Source organism: Pristis pectinata, chromosome 1 (assembly GCF_009764475.1).
Source record: "Pristis pectinata isolate sPriPec2 chromosome 1, sPriPec2.1.pri, whole genome shotgun sequence".
Classification (NCBI taxonomy): Eukaryota; Metazoa; Chordata; class Chondrichthyes; order Rhinopristiformes; family Pristidae; genus Pristis; species Pristis pectinata.
This window is the reverse complement of record NC_067405.1, coordinates 120,529,167-120,551,548: the sequence shown is the minus strand read 5'-3', so window position 1 is coordinate 120,551,548 and position 22,382 is coordinate 120,529,167. Positions and strand designations below refer to the sequence as shown.

Sequence of the window (22,382 nt, the reverse complement as noted above, 5' to 3'; positions counted from 1 at the left end):
ATTGTAGTCTCCCTTGTTTAGGCATAATAGATTGAACATTTGCACCCTTCATTTGTATAAGAAATTCAATCATACTATGATCACTCTTTCCAAGAGGATCCCTAACTACAAGATCATTGATCTTATCTGTCTCATTGCACAAGGCCAGATCTTTTTTCTTTTCAATCTTTTTATTAATTTTCAAATTAGTACAAATTAATATATATAACATTAATAATTATACATATGGTGCAAAGAGATCAGGATAACGATCATAACAGTTAATATATATAATCACAAGGAGTAAAACATAAGTAATCTAGACCTCTCGCTCTCTTATTAAGTGAACATAATACAAAAGGAAAATGGAAAAGAGATTTAATTATATGAGAAAAGAACCCCCAAATCAAAAAAAATTAATAATAAACCAAAAGAAACCAAAAACTTCAAAAAAAAAACTGGACTGATATTTCTTCAATTAAAAAAAACATTATTATGTCATTAACTCCGCTCCTCTGTATTCAAGGGTTATTGAAAGGGATCTGAAAAAGGTCAGCTTATATCATATGGAAATCCTGAATAAATGGACTCCAAACTTCCTCATATTTAAGACAGGACCAGATGTAAGATAGCATTTTCCCTTGCAGGTTCACTAACATGCTGTTCAAGAAAACTATCTCGGATGCATTCTATGAAATCCTCCTCAAGACTGCCTCGACCAACTTGATTTGCCCAATCTATGTGGAAGTTAAAGTTCCCCATGGCAACTGCTGTTCCATTCTTACATGCATCAAATATTTCTTGGTTTATTGCCTGTGCCAGTGTAATGTTATTATTTAGTAGCCTATAAACAGCTCCCACCAGTGATTTTTTTCCCTTTACTATTTCTAATCTCTACCCAGATGGACTCAACATTCTGCTCATTAGACCTTATATCGTCTCTCACTATTGCCCTGATCTCATTAAGAGCACTACCCCACCTCCCTTACCTTCCTGCCTATCCTTCTGTATAACCTGATACCCTTGGATATTTAATTGCCAGTCCTCTCCACCCTGCAACCACATTTCTGTAATGAACACTAAATCATATCCCTTTGTACTGATTTGTGCCACAAGTTCACTGACCTTGTTTCGAATACTACGGGCATTCAGATAAAGTGACCTTACACTCATTATCCTTTTAGAATCTAGTAATTTTTGTGTCCTTTGCATTTGACTTCCCTGTACTTCACTCTTACCTTTCTCTTTTCTAACGTTTGCTCTGGTCTCTGCTTTGCTTCCCCCTGTCTTTCTGCATGGATTCCCATCCCCCTGCCATATTAGTTTAAACCTCCCCCCAACAGCACTAGCAAACAATCACCCATGGATATTGACCCTGGTCCTGCCCAGGTGTAGACCGTCCAATTTGTACTGGTCCCACTTCCCCCAGAACTGGTTCCAATGCCCCAGGAATCTGAAACCCTCGCTCCTGCACCACTGATCAAGCCACATATTCATCCTAACTATGCTGCTATTCCTATTCTGACTAGCACGTGGCACAGTGTATAATCCTGAGATTATTACCTTTGAGGTCCTATTTTTTAATCTTTCTCCTAGCTCCCTAAATTCGGCTTGTAGGACATCCCACCTTTTTCCTATATCATTGGTACCTATAATGCACCACGACAACTGGCAGTACACCCTCCCCTTCCAGAATGCCCTGCAGCCGCTCCGAGACATCCCTGACCCTTGCACCTGGGAGGCAATACACCAACTGGGAGTCCCGTTTACAGCCACAGAAGCTGTCTATTCCCCTTACCATGGAATCCCCTACCACTATAGCTCTGCCACTCTTTTTCCTGTCCTCCTGTGCAGCAGAGCCACTCACAGTGCCATGATCCTGGCTACTGCTGCCTTCTTCTGATGAGCCATGTTGTGTCTCATGAACACTGAGACATGAACGCCTCCTGTTGTGTAAAGAGCTCTATCAAATTACTATATCAAAGGATTTTGTACATTCAATAACTGTTATTTGTTTGCATTCGTGGACAGTGATTTTTTACAATATTTTAGTGACTTGCTCCTCTTCCTCCTGGACAACCCGAATGCTTCTTAATTGTGACCACTGCTCTAAACTTTATACAAATCCTTTTTTATTATTATTTACATATTTGAAATTTTCTTTGGCTATATCTGATTGATTCTGAAAGCATTATGACAATGCTGTTAATTCCCCTAGCTTGGCTCCCTCCATCTCTCCACTGGTTGCACTTACCTACGGTATGTTACACCAACATTTAGTGCCAGTGACCAAATAGCCTGGAGAGGCCACAAGAATGGCATATGGGGATTTAGGGATGACTAAAGAAAAGATCAGAAGTGACAGAGAGAGAGGGGGGTAGTGGAGGGAGAGAGACCAGGGGAGAGAGAGAGGGGGGGGAAGGGGGGAGAGAGAGAGAGAGAGAGAGGGGAGAGAGACAGAGAGAGAGGGGAAAGAGAGAGGGGGGAAAGAGAGAGGGGGAAGAGAGGGGGGAGAGAGAGAGAGGGCAGGTGGGGAGTAGGGAGGGAGAAAGAAAGGAATAGGTGTCGCAAGGCTACATGAGAGAAAACACAAAACTTAAGGCAAGGAATAGATAGGGGAACTCCAGGAGATACGTTATACCTTTCCACCCTGCTTATCACTCAAAGGGTAACCACTGACTCCGAAGCTGCTATGCCTTACAATGATACCATGAAGTTGCACAGTCCTAATAGGTTGGGATTTTGAATTATAATATAATTGAAGGACAGCTGCCTATCACTTTATCAAAGGCAGTCAGGGAAGATATTAAAGGTTAAGGTTTCAATCATCACGATCCAAGAATGCATCAAAAAGACCTACCAACAGCATCCCATTCTTACTGGGTGCAGTAATAAATATTTATTCTGCATAGTGGTTGAGGTATACAGTGAGTGCTCAGATTAAATGGCACCTTGTCCTCCCTCAAGACCTAAACTTGTGTGACAAAGGGGGGAATTTGAATGTCTATTTTCACACTAGAAATGGTGCAAAAGTAAACCATTGTCGTTATTGAAAAGTACAAAATGGTTAGAGACAAATACTTTTCAGGCCCAGGTGAGTTCATTAACCAGGAAATTATTTGGGGTATTGGATACTACATGATTTGTTTTGGTCTAGTGATGGATGGATCCTGGAGATGCAGTTGACAAGTGGTCCTGATCACTCTCCACAGTAATTATTTCCTCCTATTAAGTCTTTAATCATGGATGATTGACACCTCTACTATCTTTAGACTGAATCACATTATTAATAAAACATATAAATGAGTTCCACAATTAAAATTGCAGTGATCCCTGGCTCACTCTGACAGGTAAGAATTAAATCACTTGTTCCTGCAAATCCACTTCCAGTTAGTCCTACCTTGATAATAAGGTAAATTTGAAGGACTAACATTGGCACTGTTTCATTGTCTATCATTTAGTTTCTTTGTATTATTTATCCATAAAAGAAATCTAATAAGATTAAATATTAAGCATCAGTCTGATGATATGATACAGGGAGAGAGAGAAAAATATTGCAGACAGCCCATGTGGCCCCAGGCGTATCTTTAACCATTAATGATAGCTAATTATTAATGCTGGACATGAATACCCATAAAGACACATCTCAAGTCATCAAAGAAATTATCTGCTATGGAAATGTCCCATGAATATGTGACAGGAATTATTAAATAAAAGCCTAAAACAGACCATTCAAGAATAAAAAAAACTTGCATTTGTATAGTCCCTTTAATATTATCAAACGTTGAAAGGTGTTTCAAAGGAGTGTTATCAAACAAAAATTAGGTCGCATAAAGAGATATCTTGTAGGTTTAAAGGAGCTGGTTAAAGGGGGAATGAGAGACATGCAGATGTTTACAGGAGGGATTGCAGAGCTTAAGGCTCAACTGGTTTAAAGGAATAATGGTGGAGCAATAAAAAAAATAGGGCTGTACAAGGGGCCAAAGTTAGAGGAGTGCAGAAAGCCTGGCGAGTTGTGAGGAGTTTACAATGATAGATGGGAGTTGCAAATGAGGGTCAGAATTTCAAGATTGACACATTGTTGGGAAAAGTATCTTGGTTTCTATAGGTACAAATTGTTCTTTAAAAGCAAGTTGCAAATTAAACTAATGTTTATTTAGAATTAAACAAATATAATACTTACAGTATAGGATCTCATAGTCACCAGAATTAGAGATTAAATACTGAGAATCAATCGACCAGTCAAGGTGTGTGATAAAACTGGAGTGACCCTAGGTGGGGGAAGAAATGATATTTATCTGGATTACATAGTAAGACAGTTATGATTATACATAACTGGCTCTATGGAGCAGTTTCTAAAATTGCATGCAACGGAAGGATATGTATCAGTCTAAAAAAATTGTTGCACCTGGTTTTCGGAAGAAAAGTTCCGGTCGGTCATCACAGCCCTTTACCCTTTATCTACTGAATTAATTAGGTTGCTGAGAAATTTGGTGTAATTTTAATGTTTAGCCGCTGCCTGTTGTATGCTTCTGATTTTTGCTAACATTTTATGACCGAGGCCAATCCAACATCATTCTACTTATCCCACTTTCAAAGATAACAAAGTCCAATAGTTTAGCAAGCCACTAATATAGGATAAGTAAACATTATGCCTGATTTAGATTAAATGCAACTTACCGAGCATTTACCAACTCGACTGTATTTTCTGCCATTTTCACTCACTGTGTAGATGTAGATATAATTATCATGAGAGCCAATAGCTAAATAATTTCCCTCTGAGAATAAAACAAATCACAAAGTAGGATAAATCACTGATAATCTAATTAAAGCTTGTAATTATTAAGAATACAGCATCCTTCTCAAAATACACAAATAAATTATAATGGTACAGGTAGACGTTATACAATCTAAAAGAATACCAGTCAGAAATATTAAATATTACTACCCCAAAAATCAACTTTTATTTGTAAGAGGACATACCTGAATGAAAATGAGCTCAAAATTGTTAATGATATAATTTTGACAGCAATATGACCATAATTTTATCTGACTCTGAGGTAACCTACCTAAATTGCATTTCTGATTTGAAAAAAATATTTTCGAGATTTTGTTAAAAATGTGGCTAAATATATATCCTTATTTAAATATGACTCATATAATTCCACTCATAGCTTTAGACAAATGCTACCTGTCAGGGTATTTTCTGCTCTGTTGTTGTTTCTGAGTTGCATACTGTAGCACAGAACATTCATTAACAATTCTAGCCACGATCGAAATAAAATGTTGTGAAACTCAATATAAAATGCCATATAGCTTGGAGGTTAATATCTGGATCCAAGTTGTTGTGAGAACTTATTTTTTTAAAGTATATGTCATGAATAAAAGATTTGTAAAATGCAGCCAAGCGTCAGTAGATAGAGAATCAAAAGCTTAAGTGATAGAACAATGATTACAAACAAGGCATTCTGGAAATCTGAATATTCAGATTTCTCAGCTCTGCCTGGTGTAGCTTATCCCACTTGAAGCATGTTCCTATCCTAAATGAATATGTCACTCATAAGCCATTTGTTGTACAACTCCACAGCAATTGTAGAGAGTCTGGCAGTGTGGCATGTTCAGTCCTTATGGGTAAAGCACCATGATAGGAAGAGTCAACAAAGAAATAGATGGAAAAACTTCGAAAGGCAAGTGAAGAAGCCAAATGGAGAATATACATGAATAAAAGATGAGTTGCACTTTCTTGCCAAGATTGCGGCAATTAAAAAGAAAGACACAGGTAACTATAGCTTTGAATCTGGGAATCATACAGCTATCTAATGAGTCCCATTCTTATTCTCTTTCATCATAGTCCAGAAATGTTTCCTTTTGAATAAAGGTTTTAGTTCCCCCTCCCCATTGCTGGAAATGAGAAACTTGATCTCTGCTGCTCTGAATGGTTATTTCCAGCTCAAAACCATCAGTTATGCTTTGAGATTTATAACTTCACATTGGACAGTTACAGGCCTGAAGCTGTGAAAATTCATACCAGTTAGGGAAAACAATGATGTGGCATGTTTTCTTCTTTTGCAAGGCTTTGAAACAAAATCCTAGACATAATTTATAAGCAGACCTTCAAAGGAGCTGTGTACCTGGTGAATAACGCATGACTGACAGCTGCTCATTCCCATCAGTGTGAACAGTCACCAGATCCTTCGACTCTGTATCCAGAACTAACCACCTGTTAATAAACAAACTTCATTGTTCAGTCTGAGTTTTTTCTGAACAAGCATCTCAAACACCAGAACAGAGGAGGCGAGAGGGGAGTTAATTGTGGTGCTCAAAAGAGGGGCCTGGAGAGGATAAACTGGAAGGACCCATTTCCTTTAGTTGATGGATTAACAGCTAAGAGCCATAGATATAAATGAACTGGTAGAAAGATTAGAGGGGAGATGAGTAAACCTGTTTTCTCCCAGAGAGTGGAAGGGATCTGGAGCTCACTGCCTGAAAGCAGCGTGGAGACAGAAACCTCATTACACAGCATGGCTTGGATGTTCACTCGAGTAACTGCAACCTCCAGGCTGCAGACAGGCACAGACAAGATGAACTGAATGGCCTCCTTCAGAGTCGTAAGTTTTCTGTGTTTTCTAAGTGCACCATTAACCAGAATGCCTTCCAATTTCCACTCGAGCCATTGCTGTATGTTAGGATATCATTGAAACCTGTTTGGGGATATCCTGCTAATGATGGAACCACTCCATTTATTAAAGGATTCACATGCAAAATCCAGTTCTGTGAAAGTTAGTCGCCAGAAGAGTTTAATTGTGTAATTGATCACAATAATGAAACAGTGGTTTTGTTATGTTGCACTTCAGCTGGGTTGTTTCAATTTGATTGAAACCAGTGTTAGATTATTTTGTTAGTATTGTTCCCCTACAGATTTCTGTCCAGTTTCACCTGTCCAGATCCAATTAAAATGGATAATGGCTCAAATTTGATTTTTCGCACTAAAATCAATCATATTCCCATTAGCAGTGGAAACTACTAATTTGAGGTTATAAACCACACAAATGTGAAGAAGGCTGTTTGATACAAATATGGGCCTGGATTAAACAGAAGCAAGACTTTGGTGCATGCTTAGGCAAACACGGAAGTCCTGAATTGGCTAAGCAGTAGAGGGGACCATAACTGTCAGGGCACTCCATCCCTGGTTCCCACGAAGTCCGGCAGCAGGGTTTAGACTTGCTGAGATTCCCTAGCATTTACAGTGCAGAACTGACTCCTGGATCCTGCATCAGGATAGACCAGGCAGAGGATCACAATCATATTGATTTCAGTGAGAATTGTAAGGCCATGGAGAAAAATGTAGGGAAGGTTCCACTTTCTTTAATTGTTTCATTTTTAGAGTGTTATCATCTAATTTCATTTTGTTTGAAATATATAAATTTAATTTTCAAAACATTTACATCATTCTTAATGATTTTTACATTTCTCTGAAAGTCAAAAATATTCCAGTGCCTTTAAAAATCTTGAGCTCTTTGACAGCTGGCAAAGCCCTGCTTCCAGCTTTGCCAGCAGTCAGGTGTGATTCAGGGGTGGAGCCTTAGGCTGCTATTTGAGGCCATGCTCTACAGGCAATACCACTGAAGTTCAGCACACTTTGGGCCAGCAGGGTAGACCCTCCATACTCAAACTAGGTGAGGGCAGGTAAGGGCTGGTGGTGATTGTGGGCAGTGGGTTAGTGTAAGATCGAGCCCATACACTCATTTCAGTTGTGTCAGCAATTCCCTAGCTCACCAGTAGGTTCCACTGTTGCTACACAGCTCTCAGGTTAACCCAAAAACCTCCAACCCTTGCTTGATCAGCTATTTTTCACCCAAAACAAATTATAAATAATTAACAAATGATAGCACTTGAAAATAAGATTTTGCAAACATGATCTAGGATTTATTTAAACGTAAAAGTACAGCTGGAACAGGTGCCAGTTTTGACCAAGCCAAGCAGGTTGTTCTAATATGCACAACATACATTGTATCTTGTGGGTTAGAATCAGGAATCCGGACCTTATGCAGGTAACTGCGCATTAAACTGGAATAGGCCTAACGTCATGCAAGAAGTGCAGCCTTGCCTCTGTACCTACCCACCATGGCAAGAGTGCTGCTTGAACTAAAAGGGCCACTTTTTTTATATAAATTAAAAGGGGCAGGTTTGTGTATAGCCAACACCTACTCCTGAAGGTTAATGGGAAATAGTGCCATTGGATACAGACACTTGGGATAGGGGATGTTGGTAGTCAGGCCACCCACAAAAGAAGAGCCTACCTTAAAAAGGGATGACTTCCTGGAAGAATGAACTTGAATCTTCATTGCTGACAATGGCCCAGATAGAAACAGACACTCTAACTAATACAGGAATAGCCTTTACCCTCTAGGCAAGGGCTTCTTCTACAGAAAAGGCTCAGGTCACTTTCAAGCTGTGTATTCTCATGAAAAAAATTGGTATTGGTATTGGTTTATTATTGTCACTTGTACTGAGGTACAGTGAAAAACTTGTCTTGCATACCAATCGAACAGGTCAATTCATTACACAGTGCAGTTACATTGCGTTAGTAGAGACTGCGTTAATAACAGTACAGAGTAAAGTGTCACAGCTACAGAGAAAGTGCAGTGCAATAAGGTGCAAGGTCACAACAAGGTAAATTGTGAAGTCATAGTCCATCTCATTGTATGAGGGAACCGTTCAATAGTCTTATCACAGTGGGGTAGAAGCTGTCCTTAAGTCTGGTGGTGTGTGCCCTCAGGCTCCTATATCTTCTACCCGATGGAAGAGGAGAGAAGATAGAATGTCCTGGGTGGGTGGGGTCTTTGATGATGCTGGCTGCTTTGCCAAGACAACGAGAGGTAAAGACAGAGTCCAAGGAGGGGAGGCTGGTGTCCGTGATGCACTGGGCTGTGTCCACAACTCTGCAGTTTGAACAATGTCAATTGTGTATTGTATTCCAATTACTATCAGTCCAACACCACCCAGGTAAACATGGCGTATGTCCTACAATTTCTGGCAGCATGTTATACAGCATGGAATTCTTGGTCATACTTAGTTATTGGGGTTCAGATTAAAATTCCATTGCCAAATGTAGAAAACTTTGCACTGAATAAATGAATTTCTTCGTCACAATCTGTTCCAGACTAATTTTACTTTTGTATTTTGGTGTAAGCTTATATTAATAAAATGACATTGAAACAAAACAACTGGCATTGCCAGTCTGATAGATAAGAGAAATCACTTATTCACTCTTACCTTCCAGTTTGGGTTCCTATAGCAACAACACATCCTGATGGATGGAAACCAGCAGATTGAGCTGGGTCCTGCAGTTTGGATGAAACAAATTCAGAAGCACAGACTGTTAGTAATAGACTAATTGAACCCCACAACGTGATGGGCTTGAAAATCCCAATTGTTTAAAATGTGTATAGTAATTATGTAGGTGGAGTATTTTTTGTTAAGCAAACATTTCCTTACAATTACAGTGCTCTGATAATTAAACTGTGCTACAACCATATCTTAACCCTGCTGCGCCAAGACCAGCTGCATTTCTATTGTTAAGGGTTCCTCAAATAGAAACAAAAATCATTTGAAAAGTTTTGTCCATAATCTTTCTTGCCATTCTGTTGGAATTAAGATCCATTAGACTTTCTCCATTGCTGAACATTTCCGACGGTCTCCAAAGTCCTCAATTAGATATTGACATTGTTTTCTCTCCTTCCCAGTCCAGATAAAGGGCCTTCCGTCAGAAAAGTTAAATTTTGTTTTTCTTGCCACAAGCACTAATTGACCTGCTGAGTATTTCAGAATCTTCAGTATCTGCAGTTTTTTGATTTCCTTATCTCCTTCAGTTTTTCGATTTCCTTACCTCTTTCAGTTTTTCATCTTACAATCCACGTGATTTTAAAACTCAAGGAATTGAACAACTATTTCCTAAATAATGTCCTGTTTTACCAACCTTTCCAGCCTGAATAGCTTCATGAACTTAGACTTTCTGATTAAAAAAATAAGTAGAGAGTGTGATGTTGACAGTTTGATACCTCTATGATCTTGCTCCATATAGGTTGATGAGCAACAGCATCCCAGAGAGTAATATGTTTGTCATGCCCACATGTTAGGAATTGTTCCTTGTTTGGGTGGATGGCTAGACCCCACAGTTCATCTGTGTGACCCTGCAGATATTGTAGAAGAAACAAAGCAACTTACAGCTCTTGAAATCCAAACCAAGAGAGAACAGAAAATCAGAGGTCAAATTACAAAAGAAGCAGGAATAAACTTGGATCAATATAAAGTACTTCATATACTGTAATACACACAAGATCAGGGGAAAACAGGAGCAGGAGTAGGTCACCTGGCCCCTCAAGTCTGCTCTGCCATTCAATATGATCATGGCTGATCTGTCCCAGGCCTTAACTCCTCTTCTGTGCCAGTTCCCCATTGCCTCAATTCCCAATCTTTCAAAATGCATACCTCCTCTTTAAATACCTTCTTCACAACCCTCTGGGGTAGACAATTCCAGAGATTCACTACCCTTTGCGAGATGGAATTCCTACGCACCTGAGTTTTAAATGATCGTCCCCGATCCTGTGACCAGGACCACTAGTGGAAATGTCTCAACACCAACCCTGTCATGCTCCTTTTTAAAATCTTAGATTTCTAATAAGATCACTTCTCATTCTTCTAAGCTCAAAGAATACAGACCCAACTTCTTCTGTCACTCATGATAGGACAACCTTCTCATCTCAGGAACTAAGCCTAGTGAATTTCTTCTGGACTGCCTCCAATTCTATTATATCCTTTCTTGAGTAAGGGGACAAAACCTGTGCACAGTACTCCAGGTGTGGCTCACCAAACCCTGTACATCTGTAACAGTACTTCCTATTTATAAACTTCAACTCCCTTGATATAAAGGCCAATGTGCCATTTCCCTTCCTGTACCTGATGATGATTTTTCAACACCTTATATTTTGCAATACTCAACTTTTGACTCAGTTGAAAAATGTATTTCACGCTGGGTATGGAGTACTAATAACTACTTTACTTAAAGCTGAGAAGTTCATATTTTCTTTTGTCACGAAGAGATTTTCTGGACAGGAGCACAGGAAATGGAGAGCCCACACAAGGAAGAAATAATTCTTCACCACAGACTACAGTTGACTGCTTTCTAATGTGTTCAAATGTCATTGGTTATATGAAGATTCATTGGCCACTGTGTGTAAAGAACAATAAAAGAAAAAGCTGCCTCTCCAACGCCAGTGAAAAGTTCAATAACATCAATTGAAATTCCGATTGCTGCTCATTATCTATCCAGTTGTAAACCATAGTCAGGATTATTCACAGAAAAGGAAAGCCAACCTGCTCAGGGTCTTACTAAAATAGACTGATATATATCTCAAGTCTAAAAGGCCACTTTGACATTGGTGGGTTCCACATGAACAACTTACAATAGGGATTAATCAGGGCCTGAAATGAGTAATGTTTGTGCTGTAGCTACATTTGTGACAATGATTTACTCTATGAAAGCTCTTTCAGCAATTCAAGGATGTTGCAGTGTTGCAGAGATAAAGTGGGCATATTTTGAGGGCATCTGCTTCTACCTGGGTGATTGGGTGAAAGTCTCCAGATAAAGTGCCTTGTAAGATGAAATTCCTTGTTGTGCCAATCAGTAACACTTCTCCCCTTCCTTCGGTTACTGTCCTCACTGGACCAAACTGCTCAGGAACCTAAATTATATAAAAGAGAGAATAACAATACAGTAAGTATTTTTCTTTGGCAAAAGGATGTTTGTAGTACAAGACAATAAGAATATAAAATCACATCTACAAGATGCACTAAACGGTTGGCAGAGCAACAACATCTGGTTAATAGTTATGGATTAGTTTTTGGACTGTTGCTGACACTTGAAGGAGATTCCATGATCGGATTACATTGATCTCTTCATTTGAGAAGTTGTAAAAATAATGCTGATGCCTATGCTTTCCATGTAATGAAGGAAACATATTGTTATTTTCTGACACACAATAAACAATCAAAGCAGCAGCAGCAATGACAAACTGTATTGTGCAAGTAATAGTCCTATATTGTTTTATACGTGGTCAATTATCAGATGCACCCTGCAATTACATAGACTTGAAAGCAACGAGAATAATTCTAAAAGAGATATATCAATCACATCACTAAAATCAGATGATCTGGAAGCAGGAAGCATCGTGGTCTAGGTAGGCAGTATTTAATTCTCCATTGTTTCCATTGTTTTGCAAAGCTCTTCAAATCTCTACCTGTTGTTTCCAGCAACTGCTCTGGATGGTGGGGCCTAATGTCATGTAGACAAACTTTTTAAATTTTACTGGGCTTATCTGTGAGCATGGGAATGTTCTGTTATTGCCATGTACAAGAAAAGCTACATTCAAATCACAGTTGGCTATTAAAGCACTGGCCTGGGTTCACAAGTGTAGTGTAATGATTTTAGAAGCAATAGAACAGGTTGTTCTACATAATCACTTTATTTTTGCCATATTGTGCTTGCCCTTACTTTATTGGGAAGATCAAACACTATTAACAGATCCCTCTTATTTGTGAATTAGTTCAAATAAAGAATGCAAGTGAGGTCATAAAAATGAGCTAAAATTTGATTTATTTTTCTGTCAGGACTATTATATTTTAAGGGTTAATATTGGTAATTGTAGAGTTTCCAAATACAGACAATTATTGCAAAAGTTTCAAATAGTTTAATACACAGAGTAGTTGCACAAGGGTTACTGTGCACACCTTCAAAGGCCTTCATACTTTCTTCCATGTTGGTTTGTGTTACACTTTGAACCCTGCCTCCGTTTTATTAACCTGGTAGTCTTGAAGGGGGAGAATTGGGGGTGATGGAATGGAGAAGGAGACATTTGGGAGAAAAATGGATTTTGAAAAATGAACACTACTTTTATTTATCTTTTAAACAGTGCATTTCTCTCACTGTTCTAAAAGGCATGTAAAATTTTATTTACGTTATCTTAGTAACTGATTTGTGCATCCTGTGTACAACTTGCTTAAGTGTGTCTTATGTCTCATGTCATCACATTTTTCTCACATTTCTGTATCCCAAATTTTAATCATCAAGAAAATTAATATTAAATTATCAGGACAACCCTAAAGACTATTAATACAAGTCCAGAACTTCTGTTGGGATTACATTCAAGATTTATCAGTGAACTGAAGGAAATGCAATACCAAAGCCAAAATTGTCATGATAGTCTGCATGAACTGAAAATTATAGTAGTTCTGGCCCTGAAATCTCACCTCGGTTTCTTGTATCTTCTGGTAATTACGGTCCCAGGAGATCAGCTTTCGGTCTTTTCCCCCACCTGATACGAGAGTGCCGTCACGCAGCATGCAAAGTGCAAATATACCCCCTTCATGGGCCCCCTGAATAGCATAGCTAATGCGGTTGGTACCTAAAGACAAATTGTCACAATATCACAAGTGTATTTATCAAACAAATTCATTTTAAAATAATGGAATTTTAATATTTATTTCAGTTACCCCTTGGAGAGAGATCAGATAATTGGCATTAGTTCAATAAAATTTGACAGACCTTTTATCTCAACATGTTTTATTTTAAACAAAACAATTTTATTGAACTTGTCACTGTGAGACTTTACTTGGCTTCTGTGACTTTCCAATAATTTGGAAAAGATTGTGAATTCCAGGCTAAAACTTGGGTTTTCCTATTTCTAGTGCAGCATGTTAAAATGTCAACAAGGCTGGATTTTCACCTTTAGTAGAAACTTGTGTAAAGGGAAGGTCAAAAATGATGTGAGGTCACATATTTCAGGAACTCTAATAAGGGTAGGACTTAAACCTTGTGGCGTGGAAGGCTATGGACAAAGTTCTAGTGTATAGGCTTAGTATAGACGGCTACTTCTGATGGTTGGCATGGACCTGGTGGGCCGAACGGTCTGTTTCTGTGCTGTATGACTCTATGATTATCAGAATTCCCAACAAGCACTCCCACAACAAAGAATTCTATAAAAAAATGCATTGCAAGAACTAGATAGAAACAAGATGATTGGTAGAATGAAAACAGTTGCATTTCTTAGTGCAATAAACACAATCAACATGTACTAATAAACAATGAGTAGGATTCTTTGTCAAAGATGTGACTCATATGTACAATAGGACTTACAATGTGAAGAAATGAAGTGGTCAGGGGATACTGGGTTGGGCAATATCAACTGAATGGAAGACTATGCTATAAATTTTGAAGTACAATCACAAGGGTACTTGCTGGAGGTAGGCCACTGTCTAATGTCTCATTTCCTTTTATATATTCAGTGATCACATCTTTATTCATAAGTATTGTCCTTTCATGGTAATTTGCACATGATTTAGTTGATGAAATTGAATATGTGTCACCAGCACTTGGGAGAAAACAAGAAATGGAACTAAAATGTGACTTGAAGAGCAAACTTCACCCCATTCTCACCTTTTCCCCATACTAGAATATTTCCACTTGAATCCCCAGTTATTGCGTCACCATTCTCAGCAAAGGTCGCACACAGTACAAACTTTGGTTTCTCATGTTTCTAAGGAGAAGCAGATACATTTAGATAACACTTATATTTAGATTCCTTTTAGAACAATAGATAACATTGGTAAGAATGAACAGCCAGAATATTGTGTCTGCAGATGTGTCCACCTGGGATAAGATATGTAGTTAGAGAACTTTTTGTTAAAATTAACATTATCCTTTTAGCACTCTCACACTGCCATTTCACAGTGTATTATTGAAATAGTACAATAGGAGCTGTTTGATTGCATGGTAAGTTTGCACTTTTGCAGAAACATCTTGATTTTTACCACCCTGTTCATATTTAAAGCTGTTTTTACTTGACAGTCTTACATTCTTCAAGTTCTTTTTTTTAGAAACAAAAACTTACCTCAAATAGCCCTTGCTTCTTTGCAAAAGAGCCTCCTTCAAGTGTCCAAAAGTAAATGTGAGATTTCCCACAAGTTACAATGATGTTAGTCTCTGTTGGATGGAAATCTGCTGCAAATATGGGCTCATTTGAACACTGGCAAAGTTACAAAAGAACACATAATCAAAAATTGTTGATCAATGTTGTACAAAACACACAGTTCGAGTTAGATGAATTTTTCTTTGCCTTACAGCTGGTTCACCCAATTATTAAGTTGCAATTGTCAGCATGCCTCAGGCTCCCCCACATTATTTTCTGTTTTCTTTTTTAGGAGAACTACTCTCAGGCAGTTGCCATACCACACCTCATCCATCCAAAAGACACTGCATAAGGTGACACAAGAGACTGCAGATGCTGTAATCTGGAGCAAAAACAACATGCTGGAGGAACTCAGTGGGCCAGGCGACATCGTTTTGGGTCGAGACCTTGCATCAGTCCTGCATATTCAGAGTGTGCACTCAATTGCAGGGAAAATCACAACTTACAATTAAACTCTGTCACAGGGAGGAACTTTTAGTTAGAGGAAGATAGCCTTAAACCTTTGCATAAAGAACAACAGCTCTGTGAAAGTGGGGAAGAGCAGAAACAGACCTTAATAGTTTATATTGTAGCTTTGGAATTTGGAAAGTAACTCATTTTTGCAATGGAAAGTTATGTAACAACCAATATTTCATATCAAGCCTATTCCAAATATCTTTGTAGCATTTTTTCAACAAAGATTGTAATAATAATTATAACTTGGTCCACTGTTAAAGCAAGCATGTGGAAATCAGTGCAAGTGAACAGGCATATTCTGCAAATGTATGTTCATAAAATATATTTCAATTAAATATCTGATTTCTAAGAACTATGAAGAAGTCAGTCAACATGGAAAACTGCTGAGGAACAGAGATATGGAACACATTGATAAATAATTGAATCAAATGCCTTTTTTGTTGTTATGAGGGTATTACTGGTAAAGCCAGCATTTTATACCCACCCATCATTGTCCCTGAGCAGAGCTAGACCATTTCAGAGGGTGTTTCAAGAGTCAACCACAATGATATCAGTCTGGAGTCACATTTAGGGCAAATCAGGTAAGTTTGGCAGATTTCCTCTTCTAAAAGGTGTTAGTGAGCTAGATGGGTTTTATGACAATCCAAGAGGTCTGTGGTCATTGTTATTTTTGTTTTAATTCCAGATTATTAATTGAATTTAAAAACCAGTGCTGCCATGGTGGGTTTGAATTCAAGTCTCTAAGTTCCTAGCCCAGCAATTTAACCATAGCACCACCAGTGCACCCAATATTGCCACTGTTATCTCTATGTGCAGTTTTGTAGGTGAATTTATCTATGTTACAATCTGGCCTATGGTATCCCTTACCTGCACACTTTATCAATGACATATTCCTTCCTGTCCTCCCCTTCCCTTATTCTCCTCAGGGACATAATAACATAGATGAAACAGATTAGAATAAAGGTAACTAAAATTGTTGGTAATCATCATGTCACCTGAATTTAAATGTAATCACTGCAATGTGACTTTAATGTAGAATCTGAAATATAATCAAAAAGAAATACCTTAATATCACCTAGTCTTTCTACTTTTTGCCAATCCCACACTGAAAGGACGTGGTCATTGGAATCATCCACTGCACATAAGGTTGACCCTCCATTCTGAAAGAGATTGGTATTGGTGTATTATTGTCACTTGTACCGAGGTACAGTGAAAAACTTGTCTTGATTACTGTTCGGACAGGTCAATTCATTACACAGTGCACTGAGGTAGTACAGGGTAAAAACACAGCTACGAGGAAGTGCACTGCAGGTAGACAATAAGGTGCAAGGTCATAACAAGGTAGATTGTGAGGTCAAGAATCCATCTCATCATATAAGGGAACTGTTCAATAGTCTTATCACAGTGAGATAGAAGCTGTCCTTGAGCCTGGTGGTATGTGCCCTCAGGCTCCTGTATCTTCTGCCTGATGGGAGAGGGGAGAAGAGAGAATGACCCAGGTGGGTGCGGTCTTTGATTATGCTGGCTGCTTCACCAAGGCAGTGCGAGGTATAGACAGAGTCTAAGGAGGGGAGGCTGGTTTCTGTGATGTGCTGGACTGTGTCCACAACTCCCTGCAGTTACTTGTGGTCCTGGGCAGAGCAGTTGCCATACCAAGCCATGATGCATGCAGATAGAATGGTGCATCGCTAAAAGTTGGTGAGCGTCAAAGGGGACATGCCAAATTTCTTTAGTTTCCTGAGGAAGTACAGGCACTGGTGAGCTTTCTTGGCCGTGGTATCTATGTGGTTGGACCAGGACAGGTTATTGGTGATGTTTACTCCAAGGAACTTGGAAACTTTCAACCCTCTCGACCTCAGCACCACTGATGTAGACAGGAGCATGTACACCGCCCCCTTTCCTGAAGTCAATGACCAGCTCTTTTGTTTTGCTGACAGTGGGGGAAAGGTTGTTGTCATGACACCATGTCATTAAGCTCTCACTCTCCTTCCTGTACTCTGACTCATTGTTATTTCAGGTACGGCCTACTACGGTGGTATCATCTGCAAACTTGTAGATGGAGTTAGAGCAGGATCTGGCCACACAGTCATGAGTATATAGGGAGTAGAGTAGAGGGCTGAGGACGCAGCCTTGTGTGACACCAGTGTTAAGAATAATCGTGCTAGAGGTGTTGCTGCCTATCCTCACTGATTGCGGTCTGTTGGTCAGGAAGTCAAGGATCCAGCTGCAGAGGGAGGTGTTGAGTCCCAGGTCTTGGAGTTTGGTGATGAGTAGGCTTGGAATTATAGTATTGAAGGCAGAGCTCTAGTCAATAAACAATAGTCTAACGTATACAGTATGTCTTTACTGTCCAGATATATTTGAAGCATGGAGATACAGAAGACTTAACTACAGCGTTTAACAGAAAGAACTTCTTTCAGCCAATAAATTAATACACTTACCGATTTTGAGAAAGCAATACAGCTTACAGATCGATCAAAAAAACCTGTTCCAATTGTGTGTAGTGTATTCAAACTCACAGAATCCCAGATCCGAACATGAGGAGCAGCTTGCTGTGCAAATAAAACAGAGGCAGATTCATTTCACTTCAGTCCAGCCTATATCAATGGTTTTCTGAAATGGCTCAGCAATCTTTATTGGAAATTTGAATAGATTTTCTACATAGCCTTTGTATTATTACAGTTAAAATGATCTTCTTAAAAATTCATTAAAATGTGCAGACATACTTTCAAATAGACTGTTGGAAATTCCATTATTAAAACACCCGTCAAAGTAAATGAGATGCATTACATGTCTGCATGTCCTATTTCACTTTATGTTAGGTGTTGCTTGGATGAATAAAAAGTACCACACACATTTCCATCCTTGGTTATCCCTGCGACCTGACCAGTTGCTATGGTGATCCTGTCAGGGTGGACTGCAAGGCTGTGAAAAGGTAAACATCTGTCAAGTGCTGCATGAAAACAAAGACATAGCTCATATTATCTATAACTAGATTCATTAATAACTGTTATTATATTAATCTCATTTAAGAGCCTGGCAATATTTTGGCATCATTAATATTTGAAGGTTCATTCAAAGTGCTAAATAAACACAGTGGCACAATGGGATAGATCAGCCTGCAAATAAATGGAAATATTTCTTTGAAAATTGGGTTTGCGCTATCAACAGAAACCTCAGATCTAGGCAGGCTTTTCTTGTGTTAATTTCACAACAGCAACTAGCTGCAGATCAAATGCTCTCAGGCTATGAAAGATAATCAGACTTGGAGCAAACAGAATTAGAAGCCAGTCTGACTGTAAAAAGGGTCTGAGGAAGGGTTCCTGACCCAAAATATTAACTGGTTACTCTTTCCACAGATGCTACTTCTCTGGCTGATTTCTTCCAGCATTTTCTGTTTTTGTTTCAGATTACAGCATGTGCAATTTTATGTGTAAAAAGGCTTAAAGCTTGCAGCAACAATCACTAAGTAGATGGAACATATTTCACTTCATCTTACCACTTGACATCATCATTATGGCCAGTGTAGTGTCTCTGAAGCTGTTCCTCTACATTGTACAACACGACGACAGATGCAATGAAATATACAATCTCTCCCGTTGGCAGAAGGTACAGGTTGCATCGGCAATCTCGGCCTCGATAGCCATAACTAACAAATTTATTAAAGATGTAAACTCGAATAAGAGGTGGAGCTTTACACAAGTCAAGAGTAACCCTTAAATTTTATTTTTGTTCTGAGGTACATTGACTCCAAAGACCAAGGACACAAAGTTGTTACAAGATATATAGGTTACAAAAGCTTTGGAACCCAGGTAGGACTGTGCGATTTATCATTAAAAACACACCTGTGGATGGAAAACATAGGGAAATAAACACATATGATTTTTTACTTAGTATATCTTCCCTTTAAATAATGCCAGAAATTATCCCTAAGTTAATCAATGGGATCCCAGTTTTATTTTAATTCCTGGAATGAACCAGAGTAACCTATAATACATGCTTGACAGCAATGCCCATATCCCTGAAATACCTTTGGAATAATTTTTGGGTGAGGAGAAGAAAAACATACTGTATAACTACCTTAGTCTTGGATACAAACTCTCACAATTAACTTGAAAGGAATAAGAAAAATAAGAGAGAGACAAATGTCCTTATTTGTAAGTTGTTAAGTGCCCTTTGTAGACAAGTCACTGAAAGTCGTCATGCGGCAATGGCAAGCAATTAGGAAGACAAACAGCATGTAGATCTTTATTGCAAGAGGATTTGAGTACAAGAAGAAAGCTCTGATGAGACCACAGCTGTATCTGTTCTCCCTACCTCAGAACGTACTTGCTATAGAGAAAGTGCAACAAAGCTTCCTGAGATGGGGATACTGTCCTATGATATTAAGGATACTTGGCCTATGCTCTCTTGAGGATAGGCCAAGAGGTGAGTTATTGAAACATACAGAATTTTGAAGAGGCTTGACATGTAAATTGGAGAGATGACGTTGTCCCTGCAGGGAAAATCTAGAACCAGTGGGCACAGTCTCAACATAGCAGCCAGCAATTCAGGACAGAGACAAGAAGAAATGTCTTCACCCAGGGTGATGGACTTTTGAAATGCTCCGCCCAGGAGGTTTGGAGGCTCAGTCACTCAGTATACTTGAGACAAAGATTGACAGAGTCTGAGAGAGTGAGGGAATCAAGGTACATGGGGCTAGTGAAGGAAAGTGGTGTTGAGGTAAAAGGCCAGCCATGATCTTATTGAAAGTGAGAGGGGCTGATTGGCCTACTCCTGCTTCTATTTCTGATGGTCTTATAAGTTTGGTATTCTAAATACAATGCTCTCTGGAAGCTGAATTAAATAATTACATTCTGATACATGGATGCACAGTAAAAAGGGCAGTCGTCTGGAATCCCTAAAATAGAGGGTCCCCCAACAAGCCACTATAACTTTGCCAGCTTCTGATTGGTACAGCACCAAACTCTGGTGCAAAACTCACAGACTGAAAATGTCCACTGAAATATGAATAGCTGATTTTTCCAGGATGGCAATAAAGCAAAAAAAAAATCAGGGTCATTTCACAGATTATGTGTGGTGTTAGCTTGAATATTATACATCATTAGTACTTAGAACAGTAGAGCATAGGAACAGGACCTTCGGCCCAACATATCTGTGCTGACAATAATGCTAATCTAAATTAATCTCATCTGCCTGCACATGGTCTGTATTCCCTCCTGTTCATGTGTCTGTCTGAATGCATTCCTCTTATATTTGCTTCAACCATTCTCCTGGCAGGGTGTTCCAGATGTCTACCACTCTCTGTGTAAAAAAATATTGCCTTGTAAATCTCCTTTAAATTTCCCCCCACTTCACGTTAAACCAATGTCCTCAAGTATTTGACATTTCCAGCCTGGAAAGAAGACTCTGACTATCTACCCTATTGATGCCTCTCATAAATTTATATACTTTTTATTTCCCCTGAAGCCTCAAAAGCTCCAGAGAAAACAAAGGTAATTAACTACTGTGAACCCAGCCTGGGCAACAATGATGGAATGTTGATATATATTCAAGTCAAGGTGGTCCAGGAAGCATTATTTGATTCAACTTCCAGTGTGAACTATCATTTTATAACTGTCATGGCCTCAGTGTATAATGTATTTATTTGGTGTGCTGTCAGAACATTGAGAATCCCTGATTTACTCTCACTGTTATTAGCAGAGTAATATTTAAAGCAGTGAGACTGGAAGATTAATGCAGGACATAGCAGATGATGGATGTATGCACCTTTTGTTGGCTCAGAGATCACCAATTCACTGCCAAGTCATAACTTCCTGGAACTCAATAGATTTTATTTTCAGACTATAATTTTCTAATTCATTCTGATCTGGGGTCCAACAGAAATTCAGTGCCACAGGTTATAAATAGTTTAAGGGATTTTTTGTTTTCATCTTATATATATATTCAAGGGATTTTGGCATCATTGCCAATATTTGTAGCCCATCTCTTATTGGTGAGCCTGGATTTAGACTGGGCAACAATGATGGAACGTTGATATATTTTTAAGCCAAGGTGGTCTATGATATGATGGGAAACCTGCAGGTCTCACTGAGTGCTTGTTGTCCTTGAGCTTTTACACCTTTGAAGTCACACACTTGGGAGGTACAGTGAAAAAAGGGTTGGTGATTTGCTGCAGGGAATCTTGACAATGGTACACACTGAAGCCTTGGTGCAGCAGTGGTGGGAAGAATAAATGAATAACTGTTTAGGGTGGTGGATTGATTGCCAGTCAAACAGGGTGTAGAAATAGCTTAATATTCTTACAGCTGCACTCAACCAGATAAGTATAGATTTCATGCACATGATGTGGAAATTAGTCGCAAAGCTACCATTGAGCATGTATCTCTCACTGACATTGAGAAAGACTGAGCTACCTTGGAACGTAAGAAAAAACAGCAGTGGGACCTACATATCCTCAAACTTGATCTGCCATTCAACAAGTTCATGGCATTCCTGAAACACAGCATTGTGAAAGTCCCTTCACTATTCTCTTTACCTGCTTCGACAATGGCCCCCATTCTATGGTAGGATCAGAAATAGTGATGTTTCTGACAATTGCGTGGTGCTCGGTTCAATTCACAAATCATTCGTGAAGCATTAAGTATGCAAGGCTTCTGTGACAGCACCTTCCCCACCCCACAACCTCTACCAGCACCATTAACAAGTTTTCACCACCTGCTCTCCACCGACACCACCACAATTTGCATTACAGTCCTTCTTGGCCTCCACCTTATCACAGATATTCCTTGCGTTCTTCCACTTCTCTCCCTTCTCTACAACTTAAAGTAAGCTTGATTCTAACTTTGAAAATCAAAAAACTGCAGATGCTGGAAATCTGACGTAAAATCAGAAAACGTCGGAAGCTCAGCAGGTCAGTTA

General features: G+C 39.0%; 1 protein-coding gene across 2 annotated transcripts in view; it reads right to left on the bottom strand.

Annotated features, from left to right (window-relative positions):
- The window catches only part of eml1 (EMAP like 1), a 166,816-nt gene that overhangs the window by 10,065 nt on the left and 134,369 nt on the right, over window positions 1-22,382 (bottom strand). For both annotated transcript variants that reach the window (XM_052022282.1, XM_052022272.1), the window contains exons 7-19: window positions 18,961-19,110; window positions 18,317-18,386; window positions 17,903-18,013; window positions 16,526-16,621; window positions 14,928-15,062; window positions 14,474-14,573; window positions 13,288-13,442; window positions 11,598-11,723; window positions 10,041-10,172; window positions 9,256-9,323; window positions 6,111-6,199; window positions 4,660-4,757; window positions 4,163-4,250 (exon numbers count right to left, since the gene is read on the bottom strand). In XM_052022282.1, coding sequence (XP_051878242.1) covers window positions 4,163-4,250; window positions 4,660-4,757; window positions 6,111-6,199; window positions 9,256-9,323; window positions 10,041-10,172; window positions 11,598-11,723; window positions 13,288-13,442; window positions 14,474-14,573; window positions 14,928-15,062; window positions 16,526-16,621; window positions 17,903-18,013; window positions 18,317-18,386; window positions 18,961-19,110 — 1,418 coding nt within the window. The remainder of the gene's footprint in view (window positions 1-4,162; window positions 4,251-4,659; window positions 4,758-6,110; window positions 6,200-9,255; window positions 9,324-10,040; window positions 10,173-11,597; window positions 11,724-13,287; window positions 13,443-14,473; window positions 14,574-14,927; window positions 15,063-16,525; window positions 16,622-17,902; window positions 18,014-18,316; window positions 18,387-18,960; window positions 19,111-22,382) is intronic.